The sequence below is a fragment of the Pseudorasbora parva genome, chromosome 3 (genome assembly GCF_024679245.1).
Source record: "Pseudorasbora parva isolate DD20220531a chromosome 3, ASM2467924v1, whole genome shotgun sequence".
Taxonomy (NCBI): domain Eukaryota; kingdom Metazoa; phylum Chordata; class Actinopteri; order Cypriniformes; family Gobionidae; genus Pseudorasbora; species Pseudorasbora parva.
In genome coordinates, this window is record NC_090174.1 from 44,075,409 (window position 1) to 44,090,018 (window position 14,610).

General features: G+C 37.6%; 1 protein-coding gene across 4 annotated transcripts in view; it reads left to right on the forward strand.

Annotated features, from left to right (window-relative positions):
• Nucleotides 1–14,610, forward strand: part of ap1b1 (adaptor related protein complex 1 subunit beta 1) — a 46,234-nt gene that overhangs the window by 24,452 nt on the left and 7,172 nt on the right. For all 4 annotated transcript variants that reach the window (XM_067439049.1, XM_067439048.1, XM_067439050.1 and 1 more), the window contains 3 exons: nt 2,906–2,990; nt 3,706–3,792; nt 7,948–8,102. In XM_067439049.1, coding sequence (XP_067295150.1) covers nt 2,906–2,990; nt 3,706–3,792; nt 7,948–8,102 — 327 coding nt within the window. The remainder of the gene's footprint in view (nt 1–2,905; nt 2,991–3,705; nt 3,793–7,947; nt 8,103–14,610) is intronic.

Here is a 14,610-nt window from a genome sequence, read left to right on the forward strand (position 1 = left end):
AACTTTAAATTTAGTGCTTTTAAATGTGACATCTCTGAAAGCATGTTACAAAGATAATCGCATTGCTGACACGCCATGTTCAGTTTGGATTTTAATTAGAAAATAAGAATAAATGTTGTGTGTCTGGTATGCAACCGGAGATCAGTTAAGCACTGCCAACGCAGCATATGTGAAAGCACAACAGCTCTTTCATCGCATGCATGCATACTGTAACACGCACCGTATACACACTGCAGATGGAGTATGTGTGAAACAGGCGTAGCGTCTCTAACATTTCAAAATGCCTACACTTCGTTCAACATCATAGTTGAAGTCTGGAGGAAGCCAGATATTCTTTTTTATAAAGTTTTAAATATGGATATTTTTCTTACATGTCACAAACATCGATTCACTTCAGAAGGCCTTTATTAACCCCTGGAGCCTTGTGGATTACAATTATAATGGATGGATGCACTTTTTTAAGCTTCAAATTTTGAGCTGCCGTTATAATGCATGGAGAAGCCAGGATATTTTTTGTTTGTTATGTAACTGATTGTATTCGCCTGAAAGAAGAATGTCATATAAACCTAGGATGAATTGAGAGTAAATCATGGGCTATTTTTTTATATTTTTGGGTGCACTATTGCTTTGACAACTACCTTACTATTATAAGCTGTAATTTCGAGTTTTCTGATGCAAACGTCAATAGTTAATAGTTAGTTAATAGTGAGAATTGGACCCTTATTTAAAGTGTGAGAAATTTGGATTGATTTCTGATTTCACATTACATTGTCTCTCTTTATATTATTTTACCCGGTGGTGCTATTTAGTATTTTAACTGCAGTTAGACGAGTGAGGGCGGAACAAAGCCAGTGTTTGCAGCTCAGAGCGGTTTGGCTGGATGAATTATTCAGAGGTAAAGTGTAGCAGGTATAGATGTCTAGTATGTAGGACTGCCTGTCCCTCTCCAGGGCTCTGTAGTCTGTATTCTGATGGATGCTGTGCACCTGCTGTCAGCTTTTACAAAGCTCCCCTGGTTGTCTTCCAATCCCTCATGCTCTCAAAAGATTTACAGCCATAATCAGATGAAAAATGTGTGTTGTTTTATTTTATTTTATTGTATTCAGCTGCAATTGTACAAAAATGGAAACAATGAAAGTAATGATTGGTTATATTTAATCTGATTTGTTTTAGTCACCTTCTTAAGGATTGATTTTGGACTTTTTCTTTCTTGCTTAATTTTAATATATCAATAAAAAAATAACTTAATTATAATTATTTATTTTTGTGCAAGAGACCTTGACTTTTTATTAGTGGTGGGTCGTTATCGGCATTAACGTGCTGCACCAACGTGAGACTCTTATCGGGCAATACGTGCCGGCACGCAGTTACACCGCAGTTCACCTCACATCTGATTATGCATTTTTAATATGGATTGTAACTTGAAAATAATGCTTTATGTATGTTTCTGATGGATACACGTGCTGGCTTCTCAGTGATACATTATAACAGCAATGATAAAAGAAAAACGTGGGCAAAACGGTCTCTCTTTGTAAAATGTTCAGTGCATGCCAGTGCTGCTGTATGTTAGAATATTTTCTCCGTCATCACCCGAGTGTAGAGCCAGAAGACGCGATTGAGAACTCGTGCGCACTGAGAGAAGATTTAGCTCTCTGCACTCGTCCCAAAGCGCGCACTCTTCTCACAGCACGCAAATATTGAGTTATCTTTCAAGTCTTGCGCTTGAACAGACAAACTCACACAGAAAGAATGTCAACATGTCCATCTTGATGAGTATCCTAGCAGACATAGTCTGTAATGCCTTAAGGGAATTTTATACAGTCGAGAAAGACAATGCATATCCCTGCATTAGGTTTTAGATGGGCAGTAGCCTTTACTCTGTTTAATGTCAAACAAAAGATAAGGACATCACTCACTGCTCTTGATTGAATAGCTTGTGTATGTTTATAAGGATTAATCTTTAATTTAAACAGAAATATGCAATTATTTTACATTTTGATTACTTTATTCAATTTCTCTACCTAAAACTAATGGTATACCTACCTGAAAAGCATTGTTGATTTTATTAGTATCTTTGCTCAATAGCATGTATTTGTGCGCAATAGTATTTATCACGAGTATTTATCGTAACCCTAAAACTGTGAAACAAACCGAACCGTGAGCAATCTGTACCGTTACACCCCTAGTATAACGTAAATGTGAGACGGTAGCCCACACATTCTGAAAGCTTTCGGCAGAATTCAGATGAGCCATTTTAATCTAGATTAATCTAGATTCATTTCAAAATTAATTTAGATTTAAAAAAAATAATCTATGCCCACCTCTACTTTTTAAATTTTTACAATAAAAATATGTACATTAATATAGAAAATATTTCTAATTCACTAGGACAGGTGTTTTTGAGTCTGATTATCCAAGACAGATTCACTCACTCACTGTCGTCTTGATCTGTCAGTGGGCATCTTCCATCTTCTTAGTGAGGCACTGCCTCTGAGGCATTCGTGCATGTTTGAAGTTCACAAACTGCCGTGCAAACATGAACTCCATGCGCAGTAGCTGAACCCAACCTTTGCAAAGCCACAGGGGGACTTAAACAAAAGAATGAAGAGAGATAGAAGCAAAAATGTCAAAGAAAGAGATGATCAAAGGACAATCTTTTCCTACTATTCCGTGGTGTGTGTGTGTGTGTGTGTGTGTGTGTGTGTGTGTGTGTGTTTGTTTGTTTGTGTTATTCTTTGAAAGCATTGGAGAAAAAGAGGCCTATTTATTGTGGCAAGAAATTATGGACGTCCTGTCTGCGCTTAACAGGGTTTTGAGTGCCTTGTCCGCAGCCACAGCGTGTCTTAAATCACACTCGTAATGTCTCTCTCTCTGTCTCTCTCTTTCTCTTTGGTCGGTTTTGCAGGTAGCTGTGAAGAATAACATTGACGTGTTCTACTTCAGCTGCCAGTATCCCATCAGCTTGCTCTTTGTAGAGGACGGGAAGATGGGTGAGTGTGTGTGTTTGGGTGTAGACTGTGTTCTTTTAATCACTGCCTGTCTTCTCTCCGGCAGTGGCTTTAGGTGATTGTGATGTCAATGTGTTTTCCTTTTTTTTTTTTTTTTTTTAAGTGCGTTTTTGCTTTTGTTTATGTGTGGTTATTGTTTTTTTAGTTTTTACTCCTATGTCCATAAGAGTGTGAGCACATGCACCAGATCTGTGTCAGAGATAGAGAGAGAAAGCTTTTGCATAGATGACTTTCCACAGGAGTATCTTAAATGGAGTTTAGTCTCTGCAGGATATCACACAGATGCACAGTGGCTGTGTCTGAAAAAAAAAATACTGCATTTGTAGGCAGAATATAAAGATGGGAATGGAGCAAGGCACACTTGAATCAGGTTCAGATTACCCATATGGGCATGTGGGCATGGCTCAAGTGGGCCACCATGCAAGGTTGGACATTTTTTTTAATTTATATGGGTTATTTTTCCTACTTTCTACCAAGAAATAAGTGCATGTTTTATTGGTCATTTCTAAAGCTCTTTTAGACATGACAATATGGTTCCCGATAAGCCAGTCTAAAAGTGTTCTTTTATCTGGCAGCAAGGCAGCAGCTTTCAGATTCAGACACAGCCAAACTGCAATTTTTTTCTTCTTCGTTTTCCTCATTTTTTTTTTTACTGGTTTCCTCTCGCAAGAACTCTTTTTGTCCCTCTGCTCCTCAGAACGTCAGGTGTTCCTGGCCACCTGGAAGGACATTCCAAATGACAATGAGGCACAGTTCCAAATCAAAGACATCCACCTCAATTCAGGTAACTGGAATAAATATGTGCCATGCATGCATGAGTGATTTGTGGAAAGGGTGGGGAGGGAGGTTGGGAAGGAATGAAACAGAGGAAATGAAACAAATAAGCAAAGATAGGATGAAAGGAAGAGCTTTCTACCCTTATCTGAGCTTTGTGTTATTTTGACTGAACACACTCTTGTTGAGGTTGTCTCTGAAGAGCAGTGCTGATCTGTTGGCATGTCTGGGTGTAATTAACTCGAGGCAGGTTTTTAGGGACTCATCCTCTTCCGAATAACTGTTTGCATAAAATAATTGTGAATCTCACAGGCATGAACATGCACACACACTCTCAGTGATATTGCTAATGAATTCACAGTGGGTGTCCTTAGTGCTCTTTTTAAATCTTTGTCCTTTTGACACTCTCTTTCCATGTGGCTTGATATTAAATACCGGCGGTCCCTACATCGTTATATATGAATCTATTGCCTAGTGCCCACAGCAAAATATTTTTTTGTTAGCCCAAATAGAATGGGATAAGAGAGAAAGTATGAGCGCCGTACATTGCGCCTGTACAAGTTGTTTGGGAGAATTTCTGTTGTGTTGTGAATTTGTTTGCTTTTAAATTTCGTTGTGTTGTTATTAATGCGTGAAATATTAATTCAAAATCACGTACATATATTATAGCTGCATATTTCTACTCGAAAGTTAGGGCTGTGAAATATTGAAGAAAAATGCGATATGCAATACCTTGTTAAATAATGTAGTATTTAATATGCAATGCGATATTGCTTTAAGTGTGTAAAATCTATTTAAATTATTTTTTAAAACGAAGAATGATACCATTTATGTGTTTCACATTCTTTCTGGGAAAAGAACGCATCGCTACAACTTCTTAAAATGATCAGCAGTGTTTTATCAAAACACTGTAAAAAAATGTGTAGTCACATCTGAATTTTAACATCAGTGTAAACAAACAAAAAATGTCATGCAATTTTTTGAATACCAAAAGCTTAAAAATCAATTTTGCTTGTTTTGGTAATGTATAGTTATATCAACCTAACACCTAATATCAAGAACATCCAGGTAACCAAATAAACCTGAACTAGGGATGGATGACCTAAAACGTAAACTTTTCACACAATGTTGAAGTAGCCTATTAAAATCATTCAGATATTGTGTGCCGTTGCGATATGCATATCGCGATATGTACATGTGCGATATTCCGATAATTTCAATGTATTTTGCAACCCTATCGAAAATGCTTTGACCCGCTACCACAGCACATGAAGCCTAAGGGAAAGTCTGCCCATTCCACCATGTGGTTGAATGGTGATTTTTAAGTAATATTTCATGTGGCTATAAAATAGTTACATACTTTTAAAATTATCGTAAAATTAACGATAATATCCCCTGTGTTGTCTAGATCCAACGCAAGATACTAGTACAGTAACAATAGGAAACTCCAAGTATACATAAGTTAATATTATTTCCTGCCAGTGTTTTCATACAAATCTACAAAATACAACCAAGATGCGGCGTTCAAACTTGGCGTCATCAAACTACGCCTTTGTTTTAAAATGGCGACCTCTAATGGACGGAAAGTTGCATAGTGCACGTTTAAGTTGAAACGGTAGTAATTTGACAAGGCATCGTCAAAAAATTATTTTTTTAAACCTGTAGGCTAGTGTATTGTACAAATAACATATTTGTGCACTAAAGTTACCCAGTTTGCTGTTTCGAGTTTGCGATTCAAAGTGAAGAAGCTATCATTGTATAAATCAAACGGTGACACGTTACAGTGATTAAAATGTTTTTAAAATGCTAAAAACAAAGTTGTGACTGCTGATGATATCAGTTAATGTAATATGCTAGTTCACAGGTAGGCTGAAGTTATAGTACTGACATTACGTTTTGCAGGTCTTACTGAAAATAAAGACTAAAGCGTCCATTTCCAATCTCAAAACAATTGGTTGTTCCTCAAAATCTTTATCTTCGTCAGAAACAGGATCAATAAGGTTGGATGCATAATCTCTCCATGATTGACAGTATACGGTAGATGTGTTTCTGTCACTGATATGAGCTGCGCAGTGAAACAGCCAATCAGAGCCGAACTCCATATTAAGGGTGTTTTCACACTTGGTCCTTTTCAGGGGTCTGAGTGCGGTTCGCTTGATTTTTGGCCCATATGTGAACACTCCTAACGATCTCAGACCCCTTTAAAGCGAACCGAGCCGAGACCATCACGGGAGGTGGTCTGGGTACGGTTCGATCTCATCTTATGGTACGGTTCGCTAAAAACACGCAGTCTGAACACAAACCGCTCTGGGCTTACTTGATTTTTTCTGTTCTTGAATTCCAATGTAGTTTGGTCATCAGATGCCTCCGTACAAATCGGCTGTTCATCGCGGCTGATTCTTCTGACAAATCTCTACAAATTATTCGTTCACAACATACACTTGTTTATTGCAATTTTAACCGCTTCCGAACTGTGTGAGAGAGACGCGGCTGCACACCAGTTTAAAATGGTGTTACGAGCACACACACCTAGCGCATGCAGAAGCAGCTGTCACAGCGCGTGAAATAAACGGAATCTTTAGCGTCTTATTGCATTTATTTTAAAGCATCAAAAACACACAAGTTTCACATAAACAGGTGGTTTTGTCTTAAATGAATGTAAACATCTGCATTAGCCTAATAAAAGAATCAGTGGAGAATATGCATAATATGCAGTTCTTCATACAGTGAAGAATGCGGTTTTATTTTTTCATGTGATTATTCCATTTCTTTCTTGAATGCTGCTTTTAGGCATATCTATACTTTACCTGGGAAATTGAAAGCAGTTTATTTAATTTGCATCTTTCTTTTATTTTTTTATTGTGTTGTTTATTTTTTGTATGCTGATGTTATCATTGCCTTCTGCAATAAAATAAACATGAATCAAGGAAAACAATTCAAATGTTAGTTGAAAAGAAGGACGTGTTATATAGCTAGTGCAAGAATATGTAGTATTTATATATATATATATATATATATATATATATATATATATATATATATATATATATATATATATATATATATATATATATATATATATATATATAGGCCTATATATATATATATATATATATATATATTATTTTTTTTAAGATAAACTACTTAATACAACAGCATTTGTACTGTCATAAAGTAATAATAATCTTTACAAACAAATATCTTGAGTTACTGAGGAACAAACAATGTAAGTGAATGGGATCAAATGTTGAACGCCATAGGGTCAGCCATCAAAAACTGAACTGGACTAGATCCAAAAAGCAACAGTCTGAACACAAAGGGGTCTGAGACCACATTCCTACTAAAGGGGACCAAAAATGATCTGAGTCCTCTTTCAGAGACAGGGACAGTGTGAACGTAAAGAGAATTGGGTCCTTTTTCACTTGGTTCACTTCTTGGTCCACTTAAAGGAGTCTGAGTTCGGTTCTTTTAAAGAGGACCCAAGTGTGAAAACACCCTAATATTCATGACCCTTCCAAATAAACAGAGCATTACATCCTAGGGACAATTTCTGGGGTCGTAAATGGACCTGTAAAACCGTATCAGGACAATTTTAACCCTTAAATAAGTCACATACCCTATATGTAGATATCGGAGAACAATTAAAAATAGTTTCAACTCATTCTAGGGCACCTTTAAAGCCACAAAAGTTATTCAGTCAAGACAGTGAATGATTTTCTCTTTTCCTTTTGTTCTTTGATTACCCTTAATGACAGACAGCAGAAGGTTTATTAGGCTGCTGTTACATTAAGAGCTGACGCTGCTGCACATGACACGGATCGGACACGCATCACATGTTTTTAACATTGATAATACAAAAATACCTTTTGTGAGCACCAAACCAGCATATTAGAATGATTTCTGGAGGATCATGTGACACTAAAGACTAAAAATTGAATGAAGCTGAAATTGTTGTCATTAAAATAAGTTATTTCAAATTGTGATAATGAATTAGTGAACTATTCTTTTAAATTAGACTAATTACTAACTGGTTCATATGACAACGTGTAAGTAAAAATACACATTCATAACAGAGTTGCCATAGAGACTCACTCAGGTTCAATTTGTCTTTAGAAAACCTGCTGTGTGTCTGCTTTGGTAATGAGTAACTTCTCTCTCCTCACAGACGCGGCCAGCAACAAGCTGCAAGGCAGTAATATCTTCACCATAGCCAAGAGAACAGTGGATGGGCAGGACATGCTGTACCTGTCCATCAAACTCACCAATGGCATCTGGGTGCTGGCAGAAATGCGTGTGCAGACCGGAAGCCCCAACTACACGGTAAATGGAAACAAAGAGAGATAAAGGATGTTGTAGTGACTTTTACAAGTATGTGAAGAGACTAGCAAAGTACCACACACACACACACACACATAAAATGGATCAATAAAGACAAGAGGATGTGCTGGGGGAGACAGTAGCAGCCGCATGTCAGAGAGTGTGTTGCACAGAATGACTCCCCTGTTACTTCCTAATGAGTCATGCGGGAGAATGATCTGTGTTTGTGTGTGCAAGCAAGAAAGAGGAAAAGGGTCAGAGGGGAAAGTACTGCTGGGAAGATCAAACACACTCCTAAAACCTACCAAGCTGCATGGCTAGATAGCATTATTTTTTCTGGCATTATAGAAGCCCCTGTGTCCAAAAATTCCATCTAGTCAGGCTGCATGCTAGGTTAGAGACCCAGCCATTGTGTTCAGAGAGAGTGTTTGGCGAATCCTGGGTGGGTGACGAAGATAAGGAAAGACGATTTTCAAGAAAATATGTCAGTCCTCCTGCCAGTCTTCGTCCTTTTGTTTTGTGGGATTTACCATTAAAACTCAGCCCAATGCATAAGTACATTTCTTCTCTCTCATGTTCCCTTTCAGATTTCACCCATGAATTATGCCTCAAGCACATTTGTAGGGAACCAGGGGTTGGATTAATTCTTAAAGGGTTACTTCAGCGATTTAGCATTAAGCTTTGTATCAGTAGAAACCCGGTAGTATATTTGAATTATTGAAGGAGCTAGTTCAGCATGTTTTCAACCTGCCCAATCCCCCATTGGGCCGGTTGAAAACATGCGGAACTAGCTCCCCCTACTATGAACTGAAAACGCGCCAGGCTGAACACACACCATGAATGTATGCCACGGACGCAATTACCTCAGCTCATCTCAGCTCTTTGCTCTCGTGATGGATGAAATCTGACTCACTCGGCTCACTAACACGTTATTGAACAGACACATTCAGTTTTTATTTTTAGTGTCTGTTATCTAACTGAACTATATGGTTTTATTACTATGAAAATGATAACAGTAGGGGCGTTGCCGGGGTGGGCAAGTGATCCAGTAGCGGTGGCTTTGGGAGTGGCCTCATAGAGCAGCGACGCATGTGCATTCTGGGAGTTGTTGTTTTTAATCCACGTGAGCCAAAAATACATTTTCTGGCTTTTCTCAGTCTAGAAGGCACCAAATTCCAAAATTATTTCACCTTTCTACTATATAAATGCCCCAGTTTAAACATTCATCTTCCCAGTGCTAAAGTACCCCTTTAAGAATGCAAATGTATTCTTATTTTCCAACTTGACAAAAACAATATTTTGTATTCCCAAAATTTTGCTTAAGATTGTTCTTAAGATCAAGTTTAAGAAGTATTCATATTCCCGAAAAGAAAATCATCTAAATAAAGTTCAGATAACCTCCAACCTTAAATACCCAAATGCAAGATGTTTAATGAATTTATTGGGTTGTTTCCTAATGCCTAGTGACATATCAGGGCCATTTTATGATTAATTGAAATACATTTCTTACATACAGTTCCTTTAACACTAGTTAGCTAAATATAATATATATTACTACTAGTACCATGAATGTTGAATGGATGAGTACTATGTAGTGACACCAAGCTAGTGAGGCAGCACACTGATACAGGACACATTCACTGTAAAGAGAGGGCAAGACAAAGCATAAATTAATGGGAAAACATATTGAAACGGGCTCTTTTAAAATAAAAATTGAAACTTTACACAGCAAATTAAAAGCACAATGCTGAGTGATTAACTCCCATCAAGCCAGTCATGATAAGAATAGAGTGCTTATTATGATGTCTGTGGTAATCTACAGGCCATGCAAAAAGACAGCTTTAAGGTGTTTTTCATTCAGCAATACCCACCTTTCAATCAAATAGCACCTTTCATCATCTTAAGTTAAAAAAAAATTAAGAGGTTCTTAAGAAAATATTTGAGAACTTTAAGTAATTCTCACGTAGATTGTATCTTAAGAGTTGTCTTAGCTTCTTTAAGAAGATTTTTGTGAATCCAGTCCCAGTTTTTTCACATCTCATGTGTCATGAATTGTGTATGGCAGCAACATACGCCTTCATTCTCAGTAGCAGAATATGCATCTACCTGAGAGAATTAATTTATTAACATATTATACATTTACTTATGTTCCCTCAGGGTCCATTAGCAAGTGCAGCTTTTTCATCATAGTTTGCTCGATTTTTGTGTTATTTACCAGGATGTGCACTTTGCATGAATAGCGTACAAATTGCAGTGCCATTTACTTATTTTCTAATCAATGGCGGCACAAATTCAATGTTCTTTGAAGAGGTAACCATCAGATGTGTTACATAAACCATTATCTAACCTAATCACATAAAATGGATCCGGCCCCTACCGAGTGCTTAATTTAGGCTAAAGCTATGTATCCTCCATCACATCTTGTTGTCTATGTAATGAATGTGTTATGATCTGTAGTGCTGGGTTTCCTGTTTATTTTATTTGGGGGTTTTTTCTGTGTGCATTTGCTCATCTCTCCACTCACCTTTGATGATGACATCACAATGCAGGAAATGGAGGTTGGGTGTTTTTCCCCCAAAAAAATCTTAATTTAAACAAAACAACTATATATTTTACACCTTGCTTCCTTTAAATGAGCATGGCTCTTTCTTTTAGTTCCACGATTACCAGTAAAGTCCACAGAAACAAAGCCACATGTCAGTAATAGTGAGGCATTATAGTGGACGTGACGTATAAGAGCAACTGTTTTGAATGAACAAGCAAACTACAGTATGAGGGTATCTGTAGAATTATTTTAATCCATATATTTTCCAGTTCCTTTGCCATAACAGAAAAGCATGCCATTATAGGAAAACACAGATTGTGTACGTAGAATTGGTTTCCAGATTTAATTCCAGGAAAAATCTAATTTAATAGCTGCCTTTAAAGGAGTTGCTCTACAATGGGAACCCACTGACTCACAGCATGTGCTTTTAATTTACACAAGTCTCACTGTCTTCTACACACACCAGCGTTTCCTTCTGTGCTTTTAGCTGCGGCACTCCACTGCTGCGGTTAAATCTACACTGCTACCACAAAGAAATTATATTTTTACTGAGATATGGGCTGCCAGTCTAAATGAAATGTGATGGGATAAGATATAAGTTAGAGTATAGGCAGAAATAACAGCAAGAGTTCTTCTCATGATTGCTTGCAAAAACAAATGTATAGCGTAACCAGTGTAGTCCGATTGTTTAGACAATTACTATTGAGTCGCTTCTTTTAATGAATCGTTCATTGAATAAACTTGGGGGTGTAACGGTGCACAGAACTGATGGTTCAGTACATACCTCGGTTTTGAAGTCACAGTTCGGTACAGCTGAGGAGAGAAAGCGAAATATAAAATTGCTTTTTTTATTATTAAACAGTGGTTTACTGAACAAATTGTGTCCGTCCTAAATTAATTCAATTATAACTAAAAGTTTCTTAAAGATAAAAAAAGTATCTCTGTTCATGCTGTAAACTATACAGGAAGCCCTTACTTGCACATTACTATAATATTCAAGGTTAAGAATTTGTATACATACTAATCAACACTCAAATAACACATTGTATGCAAACATGTAAACTTCAGATAATTGCATTAACCTAACTTTATTCTTAATTAAACAATTAAGACATCACTAACAGGTAGATTCTAATAAATATATATAATTATATAGTGCATATGTTTAGCGAACAAATTAATTTCTCTAGTGAACTAACCTGCTGTGGATGCGGAATGATTTGCCTGAGGTAAATATAATGTTGTGACTAGAGATCGACCGATATGGGTGTTTCTATTGCCGATATTTAGAGGTCAGGGTCAGCCGATGGCCGATATGTGCTGACGATTCTTTTGGCCAATATTTTGAAGTTTTCCCCTTCATTTGTATGATAAAATGTCACACTAATAATAAGTGGATGCACAAAATTTCTAAACTTAATTATTTATTGAACACTAACTTGAAACTCGAAGGTATAAAACTCACATGTTGCACAGCCTTATATGCAAGGACAATGCTAAACCCTAATATTCTTGAAAGTTAACATTATGCAGCTTTAATGAAGATAATAACTGTGCAAAGTTATTTTGAACTTTATTAGTCTGATATCCGTTTTTATGTTCACATTTTTTCTTTTCACATTATACATTTAATGGAAGCACACATATGCACATATTCATGAGGTGAATTATTTTAAAAAATAACTAATTTAAAACAAATGCAAAGAAACAGTTTGTAATTTTTGCTTATCTCAGTGTTTCCCACACATAGACTAATTTGAGGCGGTACGCCACAGAATCAACACCGGGCCACCACATATTGCTGCTTCATTCATTTTTTTTAACGCTATTTTAAAGATGCACGCATATTCGTTCAGCTGCATTTAGCTCTCCCTCCGCCTATGGCGTCTCTTACACACACATATACTCATTCTCTCTCTCTCTCTCTCACTCTCACTCACACTCACACTCACACTCACACTCACACTCACACTCACACACACACACACACACACTCACACTCACACACACACACACACACACACACTCGGTGCGTTGCATTCAACGTAAGTATTGAACAAGTTTTGTTGCATTTTGCCACATTTAGTGTGGCATAACAGTTAAAACCAGAGCAGTTGAATAACAGAGGCTTTTATCTCGCGGCAGCGCGTGTGGTCAAGGCGCTCTCAATAGCTCTAAACAAAAACCAGTGCAAACTGGGTTGCCGATGCAGGAATGCCGTGTAAAAGGTGCCGGTACGCACTTGCACTGCGGTTCATCTCCCATCTGATGATGCATCTTTAATATGGGTTGTAACTTGACAATAATGCTTTATGTATGTTTCTGTCGATGGATACACGTGCTGGCTCCTCAGTTATACACTAAAACAACAGCGATAATAAAAGAAAAACTTGGGCAAAACGGTCTCTTTGTAAACTTTGTTTAATGCATGCGAGTGCTGCCTTATGTCCTAATATGAGCAGTTATTTAAGGTAAGTAAACAAACCTTCAGCCAGAAGTAGCATTATTCCATTTCCCGACGGTACTATGCTATTAGTTTTTTCTTTCACTAAGTGAAGCAAAACTTAATAGCTTGCTTGTAATAAATTGTAAATATATTATATGGCCATAGGACTTTGAACTATCAGAATTTGAGCCTTACCTTTCTCTCCCAGTACTGTGTTCCAAATGTTTTGGCTTGGGGTCCTTCACATGCGCCAGCAGCGGCTGTTCCACTGTACAAATAACGCGGCTGCCCGTGGAAGTGCCTGACTTTAAATCGGCGCTACTGAACGCGGATATTGGCCGATGCCGATATATTAAAAAATACAAATATCGGCCCGATATATCGGCCAACCGATATATCCGTCGACCTCTAGTTGTGACATTTACAAGCTGTTTTATTGACGTCTTTCCACCATTTGAAACACTGATTGAGCGATTACACAACATATGATACATGTCAAGTACAAGTTGTAATGTATCATCAACATACCTTTAGATGTTAATTCATGTTTATCCTTTGACTAGTAAGATATATTTGTGTTCACTCTTGTGCTTCTGCGCCTCAACAGTTTATCTCTTCCGTCCTTCCGTACTGGGAGTGATGAACCGAAATAAGTGTACTGTGACACCCCTAAATAAATGTGCTAAATTAGTAGTAAAATCTGACTCGTGTATATGAACTGCAAGATATTGACTGTACAAAAAGAGATTTCTGTAGGAAACACTGGTACACAACACATCTGTATGGGTCTACTAATCTTCCAGCGCGCTCCTCGCATTCTAACAGCCACTTTAAGAGGCAGAACTGTTACTCACAGCTCAGACACACGACCCATGAATCATGGTTGTTTTGTTACCGGCTGATGTGGCACATAAACAATATTTCTCTGAAAGGACAGAAAAATGTGGTCGTGTAGCTATATTGTGAACTGTAGTGAGATATTTCTTCTTCTTCTTTTTTTTTTTTTTAAATATCTATAAATTTTTCCATTAGCTACAAAGCTCTACAATTTGTCACCGTTCTTGGTCCCTATGGCAACCAGGCGTCCAATGGCATGGCCCGGTTCCCCTTTACACGCGGCGAGCATCTGATGGCAGGAATCTGTTAAAGCATTCCTCCACAGACCTCTGTGCAGCACCCCGCTGTTTTCACTCTTCCTGTCATCCCACCATCTCATCTGTTTTCATTTGCGCTTTGATTACATTCTTCCCCGTTGTCGCAACCCACTGCTATATCTTCAAATCTTTGAGTCGTACCATCCGCCCTTCCTCCTTTCTGTGGTTCATGCCCACCACCCACCTGTGCTGTGTCGTTCTTTCTTTTTCTCTCACTTCATCTCTTGAGTCAAATTATAGAACAATGTAACTGTTAATAAAACGCCTCTGCATACAGGATACTGATGCCACAAAGCAAGTCGGCACCAGTGTCATTTACTTGTGTCTGTGTTTGAACCCACTACATTCTGAGTCAAGCTAAGACAA